This window comes from Solenopsis invicta, chromosome 2, assembly GCF_016802725.1.
Source record: "Solenopsis invicta isolate M01_SB chromosome 2, UNIL_Sinv_3.0, whole genome shotgun sequence".
Taxonomy (NCBI): domain Eukaryota; kingdom Metazoa; phylum Arthropoda; class Insecta; order Hymenoptera; family Formicidae; genus Solenopsis; species Solenopsis invicta.
This window is the reverse complement of record NC_052665.1, coordinates 11,817,345-11,837,020: the sequence shown is the minus strand read 5'-3', so window position 1 is coordinate 11,837,020 and position 19,676 is coordinate 11,817,345. Positions and strand designations below refer to the sequence as shown.

Sequence of the window (19,676 nt, the reverse complement as noted above, 5' to 3'; positions counted from 1 at the left end):
TACGAAGACACATAAAAGAAAATATACGTACATAAAAGAATATGATAATACCAATAACTAGAAAAATATAAATAAAAAATGAAAAAATGCGGTAAAATGATCAAGGCGCGACCACTTCCGAATTAAGATTATGAAACTATATAAAGATCCGCAAACGCTTCCTCGTGCGATCGGGCGAGAAAATGAAATACAGAATGCTACGCAAATCAACTTTTCTATTATCACGACAATAGAAAGACGCATGATGCCGCAGCTACTGCGTAGAAAGACGTGTCTGATAAAGTAGACGACTGTAGTGCGTCGTACCTCAAGAAGGAAAAAATAAAAAAAAGAGAGATCTATGCACAGCGAAGAAGGACTCGCGCACCATATGTGTGGTGCGTCGCAATTTCCCGCTATCATGATCCTCAGAGACTATCCCAGAGAGTGCACGGCATATATTTGCGAATCGCCACCGTGCGTCTTTTCCGCTGAATTATGTCGATAGCATCATTCGCGAACATCATCGTCAGACGACGACGACGACGATGACGACGACGACGACGACGACGACGACGACGACGACGACGACGACGACGACGACGACGACGACGACGACGACGACGACGACGACGAAGACGACGACGACGACGACGACGACGAAGACGACGAAGACGACGAAGACGACGAAGACGACGAAGACGACGACGACGACGACGAAGACGACGACGACGACGACGAAGACGACGACGACGACGGCGATGACGACGAGGATGACGAAGACGACATCGAGGGGCAAGCGCGGAATCTAAAACTGTGAGGAAAAACAAGCGGCGCGCTCATATGTGTGTTGTGCATCCAGACGCAACGAAAACAAAGCGAAAGAAGATCGCTCACGAATAGATATCGTGAACGAGACAACCCCGTAACCGTACATTGTGCTTGCATACCGCCGCGTGCAATCGATCATCTATGCCAATCTACTCGGTGTTTTCTCGAGGCTGCATTTAAGATGTGATGCAGTTTCCACCGCGAGAAAAGCGCGAGGATGACCGGTCTGATGGTAGATTATACGCGCGAATTGCGGATGCAGATCGAATCGAGAAGTTAGAAGAGGGAGTCCCATTCGCAATAGGCAAAATGAATCAATCGTCTAAATCGATTAAAGAATTCTGATAGATTGGAAAATGATATTTACGTTTTACACGGTGTGCATATATATGCTTTGAAGAGCGCGGAGACGGCCAGCTCTATCGACTAAACAACTTATAACTGACGGTGGCTATGGCGCCGTGCTCTTGTTTTCAGTGATCGGGCACGTCAGTTCTATCTTGAATTCGCGATCCGCCTTTTCATATATTCTGAGAAAGATTCAATTACAAAACCTGCCTTTAATCATGAATACGTTTAAACTCGACGATGAGGCACCGAATAACCCACGCACACTCTCGTTCAGTTCCTTAGCAGAGGATAATAGTCAAACTTCTATATCGTCTGTTACTCATGCGAATGCATCCTCTATTTCTGAACACAAGGTAAATTTCACTCTGAAGATATTTCTTGTTTTTATATATTAATAAAATTATAGAAAAATCTTTCAAATTTCACGTTATCGCACAATTGTCGTGATTTTGACAGTATACTAAAAAATTCTAATTTCTAAGAGAAAATTCTCTCTGTATGAAAACAAATTCAAAGATTAAAACGTTTCTATATCGTGTTTCTCACAAAGTTATGCGTTTATAAAAGATATAAATTAATTAAATTGTATTTGTAAAAAGATCGTCGAAGTTCGTCCAGTAGAGCATGAGATTATGGACAATAGCATGAAGACCGAATCCGAAGTGGAAAAATGTGAAAATTTATGCAGAAGAGGGAATATAGAAATAACGAGAGACGTCGATGAATACGGCGTTCTGCCAGTTTTCTTAAATTGTGATCAGATGTTTGATTTGAATCACGAACATTCATCTTACTTTAATTCTAGTACAAGCGACTGTAATGTTTCCATGTACGATGAGTTTGATTACAACGACAAAACAATACAGGGAGAAGATTCAGATGGCAGTGAAGAAACGATTAAAGACGAATTTTCGTTGGACAATCGACGGGCGAATTCTATGTCTAGTTTAACAGAATTGCGAGAAAATCTCGTTAGCGTTGATTCAGCGTACAAAGAAATATGTCTAGCGGGACATGGTGAAGAAAAATTCGTCGATTCAGGAATTTCTTTGACTAGTGGATTAAATTTAGAAGATAATAATAGGCTTATACAACAAGCTATTGGTAAATGTGTTAATTCGCAGAATATTTTTGAAAGAAGCGACGCCGCTTATAAAATTGAAGAAGACACGAAAAGTAAAGATATGAAGCCTGCGCAGAATGTTACATATATAGATATCGAAGATTCTCTTCAAGAAGAACTAGATATAAAGAACGTATCAGCTACGACATTAGAATCTAGTTTCATAAGCCATAACGGGAGTTACTATAAGGACGACTTTGATATTTCGAAATGTATGGAAGAGAGTGCAAAACATACGTTAAGCGCCGAAGAAGATAGTATGGAAGAAACAATTACAGAAATAAAGAAAATGGATAAGATAATCAAGAATCTTTTGTGCACCAGTGACGACGAATTTTCGACGGAAGAGAGAATGACAGAAGACTTATCTGCGAAAATAGAGACCGACCACGATAATGTGATGAGGAAAATTATTGAAAGCTGCTCCCATGTTTCCGCAGATTTTCAGCAACATTCACCGAACCGTGAAATCTCGAGTCCAGATCCCATACGATCGAATAGCGAATGTGTAATTAAGAAATTGCGAGGAAACGAACTTTTCCCAGGTCGTCACGTCGTTTCAGAGACTGCCATAGCTACGGAAGATATATTGAGAACTATCAAGGAAGCGGAGAAAATACTAACTGATAGTCCATATTGGGACACGTCGGACGCAAGAGCTAATCAGATAGATGCGAATTATAACAAGGATAATTCGTCGAAAGGATGTACGAAAGAAATAAAAGATGATGAGCGTGAAAGAGTAAATGGAATAACAATTCAACAAGAAATTGATTTTATCGAGAATAAAGATACTAAAATAAATTCAGCAAATATGGAAACTGAAAAAATCGTAACCTCGGATTCTGATGTTATTGAAAGCAATTTGCAAAAATTAGCTGAAATTGCAGGTCCAGATCGTCCTAGATCGCGCATCGAGATTCGAGAAACTTTGAAGAAGATAGATGAAGAGAAGAGAAAAATAGAAGATCGGAAGAAAGAATCACTAGAGCTGCTGTCGAAGAAATTCGAGGAAATCGACAAGATCGTTGCTGATCATAATTATGCATCTGATAACAATTTTTGTGAGCTAAAAATTTCAGAGGATGTGGCCGTTGATTCTAACTGTCTCGACGAGTTCTCGGTTCGGTTTGATCCGGCAAGTTTCGTAGTTCCTCTAACAAAGTCCGAAATAAATGAAAATTTGAAAATTGAGGAATTAGAAAAAGAGCTCGCGAATGAGATGGAGGAGCACAAGAAACTTATGGATGAATATCAGAAAATTATAGCTACGGATTTAGAAGAAATTCAATCGACTTTGGAGTCAGAATCGATGCAAGCTTACAATGATACGGATATCGATGAAGGAATGAAAAATGAATCTAATGATGTCGAAAAGATAAATGAAGAATTTTCAAATGAACCGTCTGAAATGACGAATGATACAGTGGTGAATACAGTTGATTCGGAATCCGAGGATTCTTTCACAGAGGAATTGAAAGAACCGAAAAAGACGTACATCAAAGGAAAGGTCTACAATTTCGACGAGAAAAAGCATGGCGTTAGGTGAATTCACGAAATAATAATTTAACACATTAACGCCGATCATTAACACCAATTTAATAATGGACACTGATTTCAGAATGACGGAAGAACTGATCAGAAAGCACTGCAAGCAGCACAAACTCTATCAGACTCCATACTTGAACGACGTTCTGTACTTACATTATAAAGGCATGTAATACTCAATCGCATGAATCATATTTATACGTCAATAAAGAACTTACATTTTTTTTTAGGATTTTCCTTCATCGAGAATCTCGAGAAATACACAGGTCTGAAATGTTTATGGCTCGAGAGCAACGGTATACGCGAGATTGCTAATTTGGAAAATCAAAGCGAACTCAAGTGTCTGTATTTACATCACAACCTCATCAGTAGGATTGAGAATCTCGATTGCTTAACGAAGCTCGACACTCTGAATCTCTCACACAACACGATACGGAGGATCGAGAATCTCGGTGACTCGGAGTCTCGAAGCGGGTATTATTCCAGATGACCTTGACCTTGACGTGCCTCTGCTTTTCAGACAGCCTCAAGTTCCTGAACAACCTGAACCTGTCGCACAACTATCTACGAGAAACCGCTGACATCGAGCATCTCCGTCTGCTGCACGCGCTCTCGATCTTGGATATCTCTCACAACAGGATCGACACTTACAACGTCGTTGACGTAAGTCGATAATTACGCACACAAGATGCATAACCGGAATACACGAGTATTTCCGAAATGACAGGTGATACTTTGACAAAAACGTGTAAATTGTAACGAATTAATGAATATTTTATTGGAAACTAATATTATTTTAATCCTTTTGTGTCTGACTTTTTTTCTAGGACCAATTAGCATTTAATCAATAACGGTCTCACTAACGGTTTTTAGGGTTGCTGAATTTGAATCTGTAGTCAAAATTTAAAAATTCAAAATAAGTTTCACTTAAATTTAACAAAATTTAGCATTTTGGTTCGCGTTATTGGATCCACCATTTTTAATTTTAAGATTTTTAAGTAGCAAAATTATGTAACGATTTTTTAATATAACCCTTACGTTGATTTTCAAAATAAGCTATGAGAAAACTCGCTATCCTAATTTTCGTGAAATTTTTGAGTATATAGATGTATTTTTCATTTTCACCCCATTTGACGAGATATGCAGATCAAAAAGGTGAAACTCACAAGGATATTAATTCTTTTTACTGTTCTATTGAGAAAAATAAATTATTTAAATGCACTTGTTGTTGGCTGAAGAAGCATTTCTCCTTTCCAGTATGATTTATATAATGAGAGCCTTTACACATTTACATTAACTAATTTTTTATGAAAGTTTCTATCCTTATTAATTTTAAATTGAGTAAAAAAAAGTCGCTAAAAAGAGTAGCTATCTGTATTTTTAATGAATTTATAGAAAATCGAGATGTCTTATCATGTTCAAAAGAAGAAGGCAGGAGAGGGGGGAGAAATTAAATATATCTAATATATAACTAAAAAAATTCTTACAAATGACCATTAATTACATTATAAATAAAAAGTTTAATGATTTCTTCATAATTAAAAACAAATCTTATTTCATTAGAAAAAAAGTTAGTTTTACACTATTGTTAGAAAATATCTTCATGATACAGCATATCTCTTCGAGTGTCTCGCTAAAAGAGTGAAAGTTTAATTGTTTAGATTTTTGGAGACATGAAGTCGCTGCGCGTCTTGACGTTGACTGGCAACCCAGTGCTGAAACAGATAAAGATGTATCGCAAAACGATGATCCTTAAATGCAAGAATCTTCAGTATTTAGATGATCGACCGGTGTTCCCACGCGATCGTGCCTGCGCCGAGGCCTGGTAAATTTATCGACAAGAACGACCTGCGAAAAGGTAATATCTCATTAGTCTTAAAATATCTCTGAATCCAGGATGCGCGGCGGTGTTGACGAAGAGATGGCCGAGAGGAATCGGTGGATCCAAGCGGAACAGAAAAAAATCAACGACAGTGTCATGGGTGAGTTAAAAAATTCGTTACTCAAGGTGGGCTCGAAATGGCCACCCTTATTCCCTTTGACTCCTTTCACCTGTTCTGTTCCTCGGATCTCGGCCTTTGTTTACCTGTCGAACGTCGCGTCCGCCCTCGAAAGCCCTGATAAACAAAAGGAAGCTGTGCAAACCGGTCGGGTCCGAAAAGGAGGCGACGGATAAGAAGAAGAAGAAGGAGAAGGAAGAGGAGGAGGAGAAAGAGGAGGAGAAGGAGGAGGACGAAGAAGTCGCCACGAAATCAAGCGTGCGCACCGCAACGAGGAGCAGCGGACTGGTAAGAACTAGTTTCGTCAAGGTCTGGTACAGAATTCGTGCTTTGAATAATATCACCACCATCGGTCCCGTCGGCTGTTTGATCATTCACTACGTAAAACCCGCACACCTCCTGATCTTCTGCACCTATGATACCGGCCATGATAAACACGCTAAAGCTCGACCTGGAGAGGAAGAAAAAATCCGAGGAGCGAACCTTCCTCGGTTCCTGCGACTCTCCATCGTCATCATCATCGTCGGGAGACGAACAGCTCGCGAACGACGAAGAAAACGAACGCGCGCGGCAAAAAGGAGGCGAGGAAAGTGACGGAAGGAGGCCAATGGCGGAGCAAGAGAGAAAAGTTTCCGATGGAAACAACGAGGAGCTTCTGCTGCCCTGGAAAGTCGAGGTATGCGATCCTTATCTTCTTGTAACGAATGAGAATTTAAGGAGGGATAAAAAGTTGTTCACCTATTCCTCGTGGCTAGGTTCGAGAAGAGATCCAACCACGAACGCTGATCGAAGAAATATCGGGATCCGAACAATATATCGCTGACGCGGAAAGAAAGTGCCATGGGAAACAAATTTTGGATAATTGTAAAAGCACACACGATCCACTCAGTGTTTGTATCGCCGATAAGAAGACTGCTACTTGTAGAAAAGTGGCATTGGAATCACAAATAGGAAAAGAACAGACAGTAGGTCTACAAGAATCGATCAATGACAATAATGAAACGAACGGTGAGCAGCTTTAAACGTACAGTTTTATCAATGAAAAATTATAGAAAATCATAGAAAAATCATAGAAAAATTTCTACAAGATGTCCAGACTTCGCGTGATACCCGTATAATAGTAAGCTCCTGAGATCATTTCGAGACAAAAATTATAATATAAAAACGATTTTTCTAAAATAACTATTTATCTACAATATGTACAAAATCAATATGAAAGAAAAGTATCATGATTAGGAACATCTTCACTGCTGTGCAATATACCATACGTGAGCACGCAAATTTTGTAAAGTTTGATTTACCAACTTTTAACTCTTCTCATATAAAAAATATTGTAGCCTCGACATGTTGAGATTAGAATTTTCATCTTGCAGTCATCTCAGAAGTCTACTGTTAATGGGTATCGCGCGAAGTCTGGAACACTCTATCATCTATAATTATTCTTTTCTCGATTAACGAATAAAACCGTTTTTTACAGATCGTAAAAACGAAGGAACATCTATCTGTTCAGTATCATGCGACACATCGGATTTGAACCAGATATTAGAAGAAAACTACAAACTCGCAAATGCAGTCACCAATGTGACAGACGATGTATCGAGTAAAAATATCAAGAGCTATCCAAGAAAAAGCAAGGAATATCCGTTCGGTTCTAAACTTAGCAGCATCCGAGAAGAAATGAGAGAATTTTACGACAGTATGGATAGGTTTGTTGACGAAAACAAGATAGTGTTCAAGAACGGCGAGGTGGAAGGATTCTGGGGCGAAAGAAAGATGGTAGACGAGAATTTGCAAACTGATTTCACTGATGATAGCAAGATCCAAGAAAACGAGACCAAGGTTTCCGCAAGCGAGGAAAATAAACTGCGATGGTGGAGCACCAAGGAAAGAAAACTGAAGGTCGGAGAGATCTTAAAGAACCGGGAGGACGAAGCAAAGAAAAACAAAATAGAAACAGAAGATGCAGAAATAAATGATAAATCCAATTCGGAAGATAAAAAGCAGTCGATTGATACTACAGATAATTTTCAAGATGTCTATGACTTGATGACACTGAAGACTCACCTACCGTGTGTTCTTCCGGATTCGACAGAGACATATTCCGGAAAACAAGAGGAAAATTACGAGTGTGAGCAGCCTACAAAGAAAGAACAAGAGAAGTCGCACGGAGTATTCAACAGTCTCTTAGCTGAATTGAGAAATCGAGATTGTGTACAAAAAGTACAAAAACCGAAAGTTTCAACTGAATTAATGGTTTTGGAGAAAAAATTGAATTACGAAAAATCAGCCGTTGATACTGAGAAAACAAGTGCCGCAACTCTCTTCAATGTAAAAGATCTCGTTGATTCCGATGAACACTCTTCGAAATGCGAAAATATTATACACAAAGATTACTCTGCAAAAATTGAAATTTTGCAAGACAAAGTTAATACTCTTTCATTCGAATCTTCGGAAGAGAAGAAAAGCATTGATGAATCCGATGACGATTCTTTTAAGACGGCAACGTCCGTTCAAGAAGATTCGCAAATTTCAGAAAGCATTTCTGAATCTTCAGAAATTTTAAAATTGAATAATAAGGAAAATAATTTTGACAAAATTATCGAATTAAATTCAACAAACAATGAAAATGTCAACCATTTGATCATAGACAATAGTAAGAAAGAAATAATTTTAAATACAGAGCATAACGACGCGACTTGCGTGGATGAGGAGATTAATGATAAATCAGAAAAATCTTCTGACAAAGTGGAGCTATTAAAAATAAAGCGACAATTTCCAACTGAAATCAAAGAATCTAATTCTTATACGAAGTCGCTCGTTCAAACGATGGATCGTTTATCTCTTGAAAAAACGAGTCACTCTTCAAGATTGATAGGTAAAAGAACTCGCGAAGCCGAAGATATCGCGGTCAGTAACAAGAAATCGTTCCTTATCGAAGAAATAAACTCCGGTAGAAAACAAGAGGAACGCAAGTCTCGTAGCCAAATTTCTGAGAGATGCAGACAGCATCTGTTACAAGAAACGAAAAAATTCACGAAAAAAGTATCGCCGTTGATCGACAAATGCATTACGAATCTGATAAAAGAGACAGAAAATACTGATGTAAAGTCGCAATATAATAAATATGAGCGTAGAAGTCTTGGAGAATATCTACCATCCAGTTACGTTTCAAAGATGGACTTTGGTAAACACGCGGGCGATGTTGGAGAACAAGACAATTATCGTGATAAATGCGGCAGTAAATCTAACGATGTAACAAATGCATCTTCTGAAAAACAAGAATTGACGATGGGACAAACAATCAATTTAGAATCCACCACATCGGCTAATTATTCTGGTAAGATCAATATATAAATATAAAAAATATATTATACAATTCAACAAAAAATAAATTTTTTTAACACTAAAAAGAGACTAGTTGTTTACTGCTGCTTTTTAAAAGGCTGAATATGAATCTGGTTTCTAAATTATTTCATCACGTCATGATTAAAAGAAATTTGCAATTAAAATCTCAAAAAAAAAAAGATATTTTTATTTAATTTGTTATATTATGATATGTAAGATGTATAAAAAGCATCTTTCATTGGAATCAAAATTAAGCATATTGTACTTAGGACTTTTAACCCTCAAAAAAAATTTTTTGTGTCAGCTGTGGGTACTAAGTTCTTCATAGTTAAAGATCTTGAGTAGTCGGTCGAGAACTCTGCATTGATGGTGACGTAATATTGCAGAAATAGAGCGTAAAAAGTTATGTATCGATAAAATTTTGTCTTGCATGTCATTTCGTTATTACGTGCTTCATTGTAAAAATGTGACTTCTATCCAAATTCATTAAAATGAGCCGCAAGTAAATTTATCTCTGAATTTTATATGCAAAAGTATATTTTTTAATTTCTTTTTAACAACTGACAATATATTTTCTTGCCTAAATAAACTTCGCGTGTTTTTTACGATTATTTAAAACGTTATCGTAAAAATTATTTTTACGATTGTTAAAAGAATAGTTGAGGCCCATTTTTATAAGTGTTTTAAAGCAATCCCATAATTTTTGTTTTATCCGAATTCTCTTTATTTACAAATGACAGGCAAGAAACTTTTACGTGTGATTTCTCGCTTATGACATCAATGTGACCGTGACGATTACTCGGGAACCTTAAAAGGCTGTCACATCTTAACATATTATCAAAAATTTAAACCTTTTTCAGATTATTTTATTATTCGTTTGAGTATCTGTGTAAAATTAAAGCATAATTCTCTTATTGGTACAAAAGTTACTTAATTTTTTATTTGCTCTTAATTCTTATGTAAAATCACGTTGTTATGTAATGTAATTACGATAGAATAATTTCGAAATTGGATTTGTATCCAATGTCCAAATATATATAAAAAAAATAACTAATCTCGTTTTAGTGTTATTTTTTGTTCAACTGTAATTTGAAACAGTTATCTAGAACTACATTCATCTGTTTTAGATACCCAATCGCTTGCCAAACTTTTACGACAATCCGAAAACTGTAAGCCAGAATCATCGGCAATAAATTTCAATGCATCATATTACAAAGAATTTTGCGATCATCTGCACGAATTAGAAAGCAAAAAGAAATCGTTGATTAAACCAGATTTCATGATAAAAAATCACGACTCAAAGGAACTATTATCTGACAATAAATTGTTACAAAATACAGAATGTTCGATAAAGAAACCCTCGATCGAAGTGATTTCTGAGTGTTCTACAGCGTGTGAAGATTCTAAAGAATTTTTCAAACAAAAAGAAATTAAAGAACAATTATATAGTCCGCAAACTACTTCACATTGTCAACAAAAAAATGTTAGTATAATATATAGTATACTATATATATTAGATAGTTATATAAAATTTGAATTAGCTCCATTCTATTTTCCTAATTAAATGCATTAAAATATCTATCACGTCGATAGTAACATTATAATTTGTATGATATACATATATTAAATATTTATTCATTAGTATAATCACTTCACACTTATTAACTAGTATTTATTATAAATTTTTACATAATACATCATTTCTTAAACCTATTTTCTAAAATTTCAGATTAATTTTTTTATCTATTAAAAAAGGATTTACAATGCCATTGAAAATAATTTATTATGTTTAAACTAGCATGTAATGTATTTGATTTGTATTCAATTCAATTTCATAAATATTTGTTTCGTGCATCTCTAATTATTGTAAATAAATTTATTCATAATTTATTTATGTGCTTTTAGTTCTTAAAAAAAATTTTGATTACAATTAAATATAATATTGATTTGTACATTACCTTCACACAGGTCGCCCTCAGAGAGTCCGAAGAGATGACTGAGATTTCTGATAATTTTGAAAAGTATATTAATCAAGAAAATGCAATTAATTTGAAAGAAGGAATAAAGATTGAAACGTTTTCAACATCATGTTCAGTGGAAATCACAGAATGCAAAGAAGACTGTACATTATCAAATGAAGAACTTAAACCTGTTGCTAATATGAAAAAAAAGAGTATAGAAATGCAAGTTGCGCAGGAGAATTAGAGTGAATCAAAGTTTTACTACGTTATTCTTAAATAAACAATCGCAATTAATTTACTCAATACACGAATGAAAATATTGTAAAACTAGAATGAACTTCACTTTTGGGGAGGAAGTTTTCGCGCGATTAGAGAATTCGTTATGTGATATAATGTTCGTTAGTTTAAGTTCATAGAATGTTCAATATTTTTCTTGCTTTTCTATTTTAAAATAAATATTTCAAAATATTATTTTCATAAGACTCATTTTAAATGCGGGAACTTTGAAACTGCAACGTCGAAAGAAACGACAGATGGTGAAACGGATCGATCTTCTGCTACGTACACTTTATTTTTGTGTCCACACTCACATCAATTATATAATAATAATAATAATAATCATAATAATGACGATGACGGTATTGTTGATGAACCGTAATTAATAATAGCAATAATAATTAATCCATAATTATGTGCAATGATAACCGGTCGCACGTGAAAGAAATGGTAATCTCTATCACGTTTAAATATATTATATCTTTACCGTGTCGCCTCTCTCGTCAATCTATGGCTTCCAAACAGATCCTAGATGGATCTTGGATCGCTTATTTCCGCAGAAGCTATCACCTTGTTACTTGGCAAGAAGCTCATGATATTATAATATATTTATATAGTGATACCGCGTGTAAAACGAAACTGTCCCCCTTCGTCATCCGATTTCTTTCGTCTGTGTCACTTCCTGTTTTTCCGCGCACTTTACCTCGTTATTTGTGCAAAGGGATCCATACGAACGTACATCCCTCTTTCGTCCCAAACAAACATAAGGACTACGTACCCGCTAGGATCGTTTATAGTAATAGATTTATAAATATGCATGTATATATCACCTCGCTCCTCCGCACAGGCACGCAAAAATCAAATTTGGTATTTTGTTCTGTTTTTTCTTTTTTCTTTTTTTTGTATCTTTGTTCTCATCTCCTCACACTCTTACGTAGTTACTTTTAGTTCTCGTGCGCCTCTTTTCTCTCTCGCTCATTCTCGTTTGCTCCCTATAATTGTAAGTTATTCTTCGGACCGTGTCGAATATGTCGAGCAAGTGCGGATCAATGATCGAGAATGAGTGAATCGCGACAATTCGGGGATTAAGTTTCTTTTGTGCGAATGTGTGACCCTTGTCGCCATCTCCATTGATCGGCGCTTCATCGACACATACACGTTTCTTTGGGTTTATCTCCTCGTACTATCGTAATCGCGATCATATTTATGGTTGTTAACCGTCACGGTTAATGATTATTTGATGCGTTACAGTCCTTACACCTTACGACTTATGGTTTACGTTACAGTAAGTATCTTACATGCTAAGTTTCTCCTTCCAAAAATTGGAAAGTCCCTCGGTTTTTTTTGCTCTTTCTTTTGTCCCTGTTACTGTAGAATCGTCGTCAACTTCATCGTCGAATACGTACAGTTTCGTCGATATCAAAATCGAACGGCGCCTTTGTAGGAAACGATGCTTCTTATTATCCACTTTATTCCTCAAAGGAGAATATAAAAAAGAAGCAATTGTCCTCGACACAGTAGCAAACTTAATGCCGGTTACCCTAATTTGCAATCACGAAGTAAAAGCAATGAAATTCTGTCACACCTGTCGCATCTCCATTTTTTTTATTTTGCAACTTGATTTTTTTATTACAAGAGATCGTTTAATTACTTTGACACTGAAAAACGCGTCAGTCTTTTGCTCTGATGCAATAAAAATAAATCCTCTCCCGCCATTACTTCCATCATATATTTTCTCATACTTGTTCCCGGTTCGGACGAAGCTTCGTCGTAACTTAATAATTAAAAGTGATGCATTTTTAAATATTTAATGTTAAAGAGCGCGATTTATAAGCATTCTCGCAGATAAATTCTGGCAAACTTTGTACTTTGATAATTATTTTATAAGTAAGATTGTGATTGTAACATCGCGGAAAACTGGGGATATAAAGAAGATGAAGCAATATTAATTTTATATCGAAAAGATGCATGAACCAAATTTTTTATCCAAAGATATGTTCCAAATATCATTGACGAATGACATTATCTATCTTGTTAAAATATATTTTTAATCTTAAGGAGGATTATATTCATCGATATTTACGATAGTTACGTTAAGAAGCGTGAAAAAGTTGAAATGCACAAAAGTATAGCAAATTCAATCAATTCCTCGCTTTTCTCCTTCATGATTGCAGATCGAATGCACCAGACTTTCATAACACTAGATTTACAATAAAATCACGTAAAAATCGTTAGACGATATAAGGCGCGTGTCTAAAAGAAACCTTACAAAACCATAAAATCTTGGTTGATGAAGTTAGTTCATAAAAAATGTCGTTCTCTCATTTGAATTTCAGATCGTTATTAGAGTCAATGCGTATGTCAATAGGAAACGCTGTGAAGGAATCGAGCTATTAATATTATGAAGTAACAAAAGCTCGTATCTCAAATTCGTAAATTCGCTTAGGATTCGCACTTGCGTTTGCACTCTTATGTATATTTACGTGTCTGTGTTTAAAAAAACTCGCCGATAACTATAACGACTTAGGATACATTGAAATTCAAAAGATATCGAACACTATGCAAACATGATTCTCGTGCGCTCATTGTCTTCTCAATATGGGCTTGCGACGTTTCTCTGGGCATATTAATCGGGCATTCGAAAGCAATAAATTCTTTATAACAAAACGTAGATGGCAACTAAATCTGTAATTAATGTTCATTTATTTGCGACAGTATCGACAGAAAGCATTTATCGTAACCTCTAGTTATTGCAGATCTAAAACTTCGAAACGCATTCGAACTTACATCGTAGTACCCGTGATCTTAAATTGCACAGAGAAAAATGCACAAGAGAGGCAATCAAACGAGTCTAACGTACTCATTTTCCACTCACATGCAAATCACGCAAGAGATTTTCGAAATAAAAATAATTAACGCTCCTATCTATTCGGCGTGAATTTTCATTACGCGTCGTTTTAGAAGCCGCGACGAGGGAAATAGATACAATCACGCTTTCTGAGATGATTCCTAATTATACGCGAATCCGCATTCTTTTAACCATGTTTACCGAATAAACGAGCTACTGCTCGATTTTTTTTACATAGGTGACCTATTTGATGACCAGCGAACGAGAGTAGATAATTTTTTTATATGTTTGAAAGAATTATCTTTAGGTTGTTTTTCGTGTGAGCTTCACTATTGCGGAATGTCATCGAATATCATATTACTCTTATAAATTTTCCAGCGAAAGTTTAAGTAAATAGATATTGAAAGCCAACGTAGCTTAATACACGTAGCATAAAAATGTAATTATGTGTATGCGTGTGTGTGTATGTGTAAAAGATACCTTTATTTTCTATCTAAACGATCTATTAATGACCAATCAAAGCAAATAGATAATGTTTGTACTTGAAAGAATTATCTCTGGACTATTTTTTCCGCATAAGCTTTTCTACTGCACAATATTGTTGGACGTTATGTTACGATAAAAGTTCAAATAAGAATGTAATATCGAAAGATAATGCAGTTAATTATAACAGAAAACAATGTAATTGCATGTACGTGTATAAAGACACCTCTCTTCGTATTTAAAACATCTAGATGAAATGAATGATTCGATATAGGATAAAGAAAAATTTTGAAATTCATCCCTGATTCAAATACAATGATCATCCATCCCTACTCGACGAAATTTCCTCGTATTCCCTCAACAGATCTCCTCCGAAACAATTCCTCCTATCGTGCAAATAATGATGAATCCTGCGACAGGGACATCCACGAGATATAACGTAATTATTTCGTAAGAAATAAGAGTGATTTATTTATCAACGATAAAATTCGAATATTCATGTGCCTCGTGGAAGTATCCTCTGCGGCAAAGTGACTATAGGCGAATGACCTAGGCTAACCGTCAATAGTGATTAATTATCATTATTTATATATATATATATATATATATATATATACGTATATATATTTTTTATATATAAAAAAGTGATGAAATCTTTGTAACTATCTACCATTTAACAGTAAAGACGCGTCTCCTTACTCAATTTTCAGTGATCGAGTGAACGTACATTTTCCTTCGAATGTTCACCAATAATCTCCACACGATCTTCATAGATGCACTTTTCACTCTCCACGTCTTAGTTGTTTTACACGGTTACGTCCTCTTGCGCATTTCTTTTTTAAACTTTAACAGTAGCTTGCACGTTTATTTAGTGTGTTTTATGTATAATACACGTATTATATATCGTAATTTATTCTTTTTTTTGTGCATAACTTGAAAGAGGCAGTATTCCCGATGGCTCCTCGTTGTCCATCATAAAACAAGTCACGAAAGTATCGGCACATTCTTCACGTTTCTTCCCTTTCTTTCCTCCTTTCTCCCATCTCCTTTTTCAACTACATATACGCGTATACACCAGTGAAATTGAAATAGGACCCAACGCTACAATCTTGTTTCAACAGGTCACTGTCTTATCACATTAATAAATACAAAAAAAAAAAAAAAAAAGACACGCATGTGTCTTTAAATTCAAAATGCAAAGAAAATGTCGGATTAATGAAACCATAAAATAATCGCGAATGTGTCACTTGCGGAGGGAGGAAACAGAAAGCGAAGAAGCGATAAAAAAAAATAACGGAAACGCCACATTTGATTTTTTTTTCCAAACACATTTTTATTCTCTTTATGATCTTAAAAGCTCAACAAAAGAGAGAAAAAGAAAAGGCTGATTTCATCAGAGCTCTTTTTATACCGTTATTTTTCCTCCTGCGTTGTAAATAATCTATTATGAATGCTACATTTTCGAAAGGGACAAATAAATTAAACAGTTATAAAATCAGCTTCCGCAATCTTATTTGGGCGAACAAGAAAACACACAAAAAAAAAAATTATTTATGCTTATAATTTTACTTGCCGGTCTTTCATTTTTCATGTATATGCCATTATGACTAGAGACTTAATAACTTTCAATTTTGCGTTATTCGTCGGTATTATTTCTTTTTCATATTTGTACCAAAAGTAAGAAACCATATCGTTCCAGGCTTCAAAGTACAAAAAGGAGAAAATACCTCCTTAGGGAAGCCACGGAATTACGAAATGCAAAAAGCACAGATCTGTTTCCATTAGTTTGTTCACTAAAATTTCCTATTCCTTCGTAATTCTCTGCTCTAAGATTATTCCTTTTTTCGCTTCGAAGCGATGTATCAAGAGTACCAAAAAGCGGACACTTTACTCACGTTTTCGTCTCGTATTTAATGTAGAGCGCCCGGTCTCGCATCGAACTTTGGAAGAATTCTTAATAATACAAAGAATCGAAGGAACAAGGATCTTCTCTCTCGAGACGGAGTAAGATCTTTTGCCAGTTTGATGTCTAACAAGTATAAAGCATTACATAAGCAAGATTAGTTTATATATAAGTGTAAAAAAAGAATCAATTATGCGAAATTTGAATGTGTTCGAGAATTATAACATCTGTCGAATATTGATGCTTGCTTGCTCCACAGCCAAATCTTTTTTTTCCACTGGGAAAGAAATTTTTCGATAGTCGCTTTCCGGAATCCACATTTTTTCCCCTCCATTTTGCCGATTTTACCAATTTTAATAACCGATACATCCTATCATAAATTTTTATTGTGATACACAACTTTTCGTATATACAAATTATATTTCTTATTTATCATTAAAATAAAGATTCACGCAACTCCTATCAAATTAAGATATATGTTTACCGCAAATAAAAAACAAAGCGTATCACGCAATATATAACTACACATGTATGTAGTGAATGTACAAAATTCTTAAAAAAAAAAAAAAGAAAAAAAAGATACTGTCGGAACGTGGTTACCGGAAGGCGATTGGACCATGTAATATTAAGAAAAACCATCGACCTTATATACTTATATATTAAATATTAATAATTATAAATTACGATCATCGTTAATATTAATAGCATATTATCATTAATATTATAATTTTAAATGCATACACAGTTTCAACATTTATTTCTGACAAAAAAGGATAGAACAGATAGGAGTGAAAGGGGAGGAACAAAAGTGATGATAGCGCAAAAAAGGACACAGGTAAAAATTAACGAAAAAAAGCTATCGAAAATATACGAATACGTACTTACATGTTTACAAAAAAGACCGTGATAAACAAAATGCGATAAAGAAAAAAAAGGTATTTAAAAAAGTATTTAAAAGTATTTAAAAAAAGGTAATAATAATGAGAGGTTTAGTCTCGCGGCCCTTTCTATTAACCTGGGATTCTTTGGGTCCTATTTCAAAGGTACTTTTAGCACGACTCTTTCAAACGAGAGCACGTGCCCGCCTCGTGCACGAGGATTGATTGGCGTTCAATCGACAGTGGGGAAGAGATACCGTCGAGACGACAGTCAGGGATTGATTCTTCTCTCCTTCTCGCCATTACCGTAATCAGAGATAACTGGACAGAGAGCGGGAGGAGAAGGGTTAAGGTAAGGACACTATGAACTAAACGATTATATTACATTAAACGTATTCGACACTTAACGCTGGCCCGTCATTTCATGCGATCGTAACGCGTTCGCGATGCAAAAGCAGACGAAACCCGATCTGCTTACTCCCGAACTTTAGTATGTCACTCCTAATCTTCTCGTAATTCTTCCGTGAACGTCAACGTCCTGATGAATTATTTATCGAAGGAGCAACTACGTTCAGCATTCATTTCATTTATCCGCGCGATTCATATCCCGTTTTTTTTATTTTTTATTTTTTTGATTGACAATTGGCCGCGCGCCTCGCTCTCATTTTCACGCTTTCACAGCTCTCTCGTTCAATCTCTTACAATATGTTCAGTCGCTCTCGCATTCGCAATAAACGCGGGGCGGCCTATGGCAGAGGTCTATACAAAATAAATAACGATACATCTATGAAATTAATCGAGAGGATCGTGGTGCTAGTAATCGTAATAATAGTAATAGTTGTGTGGTGCAAAGTCGGCGTATTTTATCATGTAAGAAAAGTGATCTCATCTCATTTTTTCAGATATACATATATATATGTATATATACACACACATATACATATACATATATACACATATCTCTTTTTTTTCGTTCGAAATTCGGTGCTCGTGCACGAGGACAAAGCTCGTGTAACGAGTATGCGCGACTTGAATGTGTCTCGAGACTGTTGGACGATCCGCACCGTTTCTCCGTTTTCACGTGTAGGTGTATGCAATTCGCGTCGTGAATCTCCGTAGATACACATGTGCGTTCAATGTGCGCCATATAAACTCGAATACGTCATTACGAGACTATTATAAGTTTGGCCGTGTCTCTCATCTCCGAGTCACGATGCAATATTACGATTACGTATCGTATCATGCCCGATAAGATGTCGTTTCGCGCATGGGAAAAGTAATCTGTAGTTAACCGCCGGAGCAATCGTTAACAGCGTTTCTTCGGCAGTGAACGCTTGAACCTTGGTTCGAGATGGAACTCTTGACGATCGTCGGCGCGAGATTGTCGTCCGTCCTTCGAACTTCGATATCCTCAACTGGGAGTACTCCCGTGAGAAAAGAACTATCAAGTCATGGAACAGCACGTGCCTCTCGAAGGTTCGCGAAGAAAGTCCTTGAAGAAAGGAAGGATAAAAAGAAAGTCTGCACCCAATGCCGCAAAGAGTTTTTAACTGTCGGCCTTGTTGTCGGCACTCGTTCTCTATCTTACGTCTCGTCCTTCGCCGCGCGCTCCTCTGTCGCAATATATATTCGTATTCGACCCAACTCAAGTCACTTTATCCTAGAAACGTTGATATTCGTGGTCCTTGTTGCCAACTTTATCGTATTGCCAGATCAAGTCAACTGCGATGTGCTTACTGCGGGAATCTATTTCACCAATACAATCCAAAACGTTCTTGAAATCGCCACCATTGTTGTTGCCGCTGTTATTATGGATCTTCATACGATTGTAATTGTTATTGTTGCTACTGATGTTGCTAATCCGGTATCCAAAATTTTTGATCAGCGTCAACTTCGGTGAACCTGACGGTTTGTTCGCCAACGTCGTGGCTGGCACGCCGACTTGCTCAGTGGTCAGATGGTGATACTTGATTCTTATGCTATATACTGGTTGACTGTAGTTGGTTCTTTGAAGGAACGTCTTCGGGAGAGTTCCAAGTTAGTTCCAAATGCGTAGAAACGAATCCCAGGAACCTGTCGCTACCGCCATACCATCTTCCGTAACACCAAGACAAGACACGCGATTGTCATGTCCAGCAAGAATTCCTAGT

At 36.1% G+C, this 19,676-nt stretch overlaps 4 protein-coding genes across 5 annotated transcripts in view; 3 read left to right on the top strand and 1 right to left on the bottom strand.

The window, feature by feature from the left end:
- Positions 1-803: 803 nt before the first annotated feature.
- Positions 804-4,691, top strand: LOC120356912 (dentin sialophosphoprotein). Its single transcript, XM_039445795.1, has 5 exons — positions 804-1,514; positions 1,761-3,829; positions 3,906-3,997; positions 4,063-4,284; positions 4,353-4,691. Exons 1-5 carry the CDS (start codon positions 1,377-1,379, stop codon positions 4,505-4,507), a joined length of 2,676 nt encoding a protein of 891 aa, XP_039301729.1. The 5' UTR covers positions 804-1,376; the 3' UTR covers positions 4,508-4,691.
- Positions 4,692-5,714: 1,023 nt separating this feature from the next.
- On the top strand, positions 5,715-6,246 carry LOC120356911 (UPF0329 protein ECU05_1680/ECU11_0050-like; the record flags this gene model as incomplete). Its single annotated transcript, XM_039445794.1, has 2 exons — positions 5,715-5,814; positions 5,948-6,246. Coding segments are annotated over exons 1-2 (384 nt in total), but the record flags the coding sequence as incomplete, so codon positions are not given.
- Positions 5,718-12,931, top strand: LOC105196792. The gene is made up of 5 exons (XM_011162904.3): positions 5,718-6,508; positions 6,588-6,840; positions 7,310-9,169; positions 10,305-10,660; positions 11,146-12,931. Exons 1-5 carry the CDS (start codon positions 6,248-6,250, stop codon positions 11,380-11,382), a joined length of 2,967 nt encoding a protein of 988 aa, XP_011161206.2. The 5' UTR covers positions 5,718-6,247; the 3' UTR covers positions 11,383-12,931.
- Positions 11,695-19,676, bottom strand: part of LOC105196793 (guanine nucleotide-binding protein G(I)/G(S)/G(T) subunit beta-1) — a 33,164-nt gene continuing 25,182 nt past the window's right edge. For both annotated transcript variants that reach the window (XM_011162905.3, XM_011162906.3), the window contains exon 7: positions 11,695-19,671. In XM_011162905.3, coding sequence (XP_011161207.1) covers positions 19,565-19,671 — 107 coding nt within the window. In that variant the 3' untranslated portion in view covers positions 11,695-19,564. The remainder of the gene's footprint in view (positions 19,672-19,676) is intronic.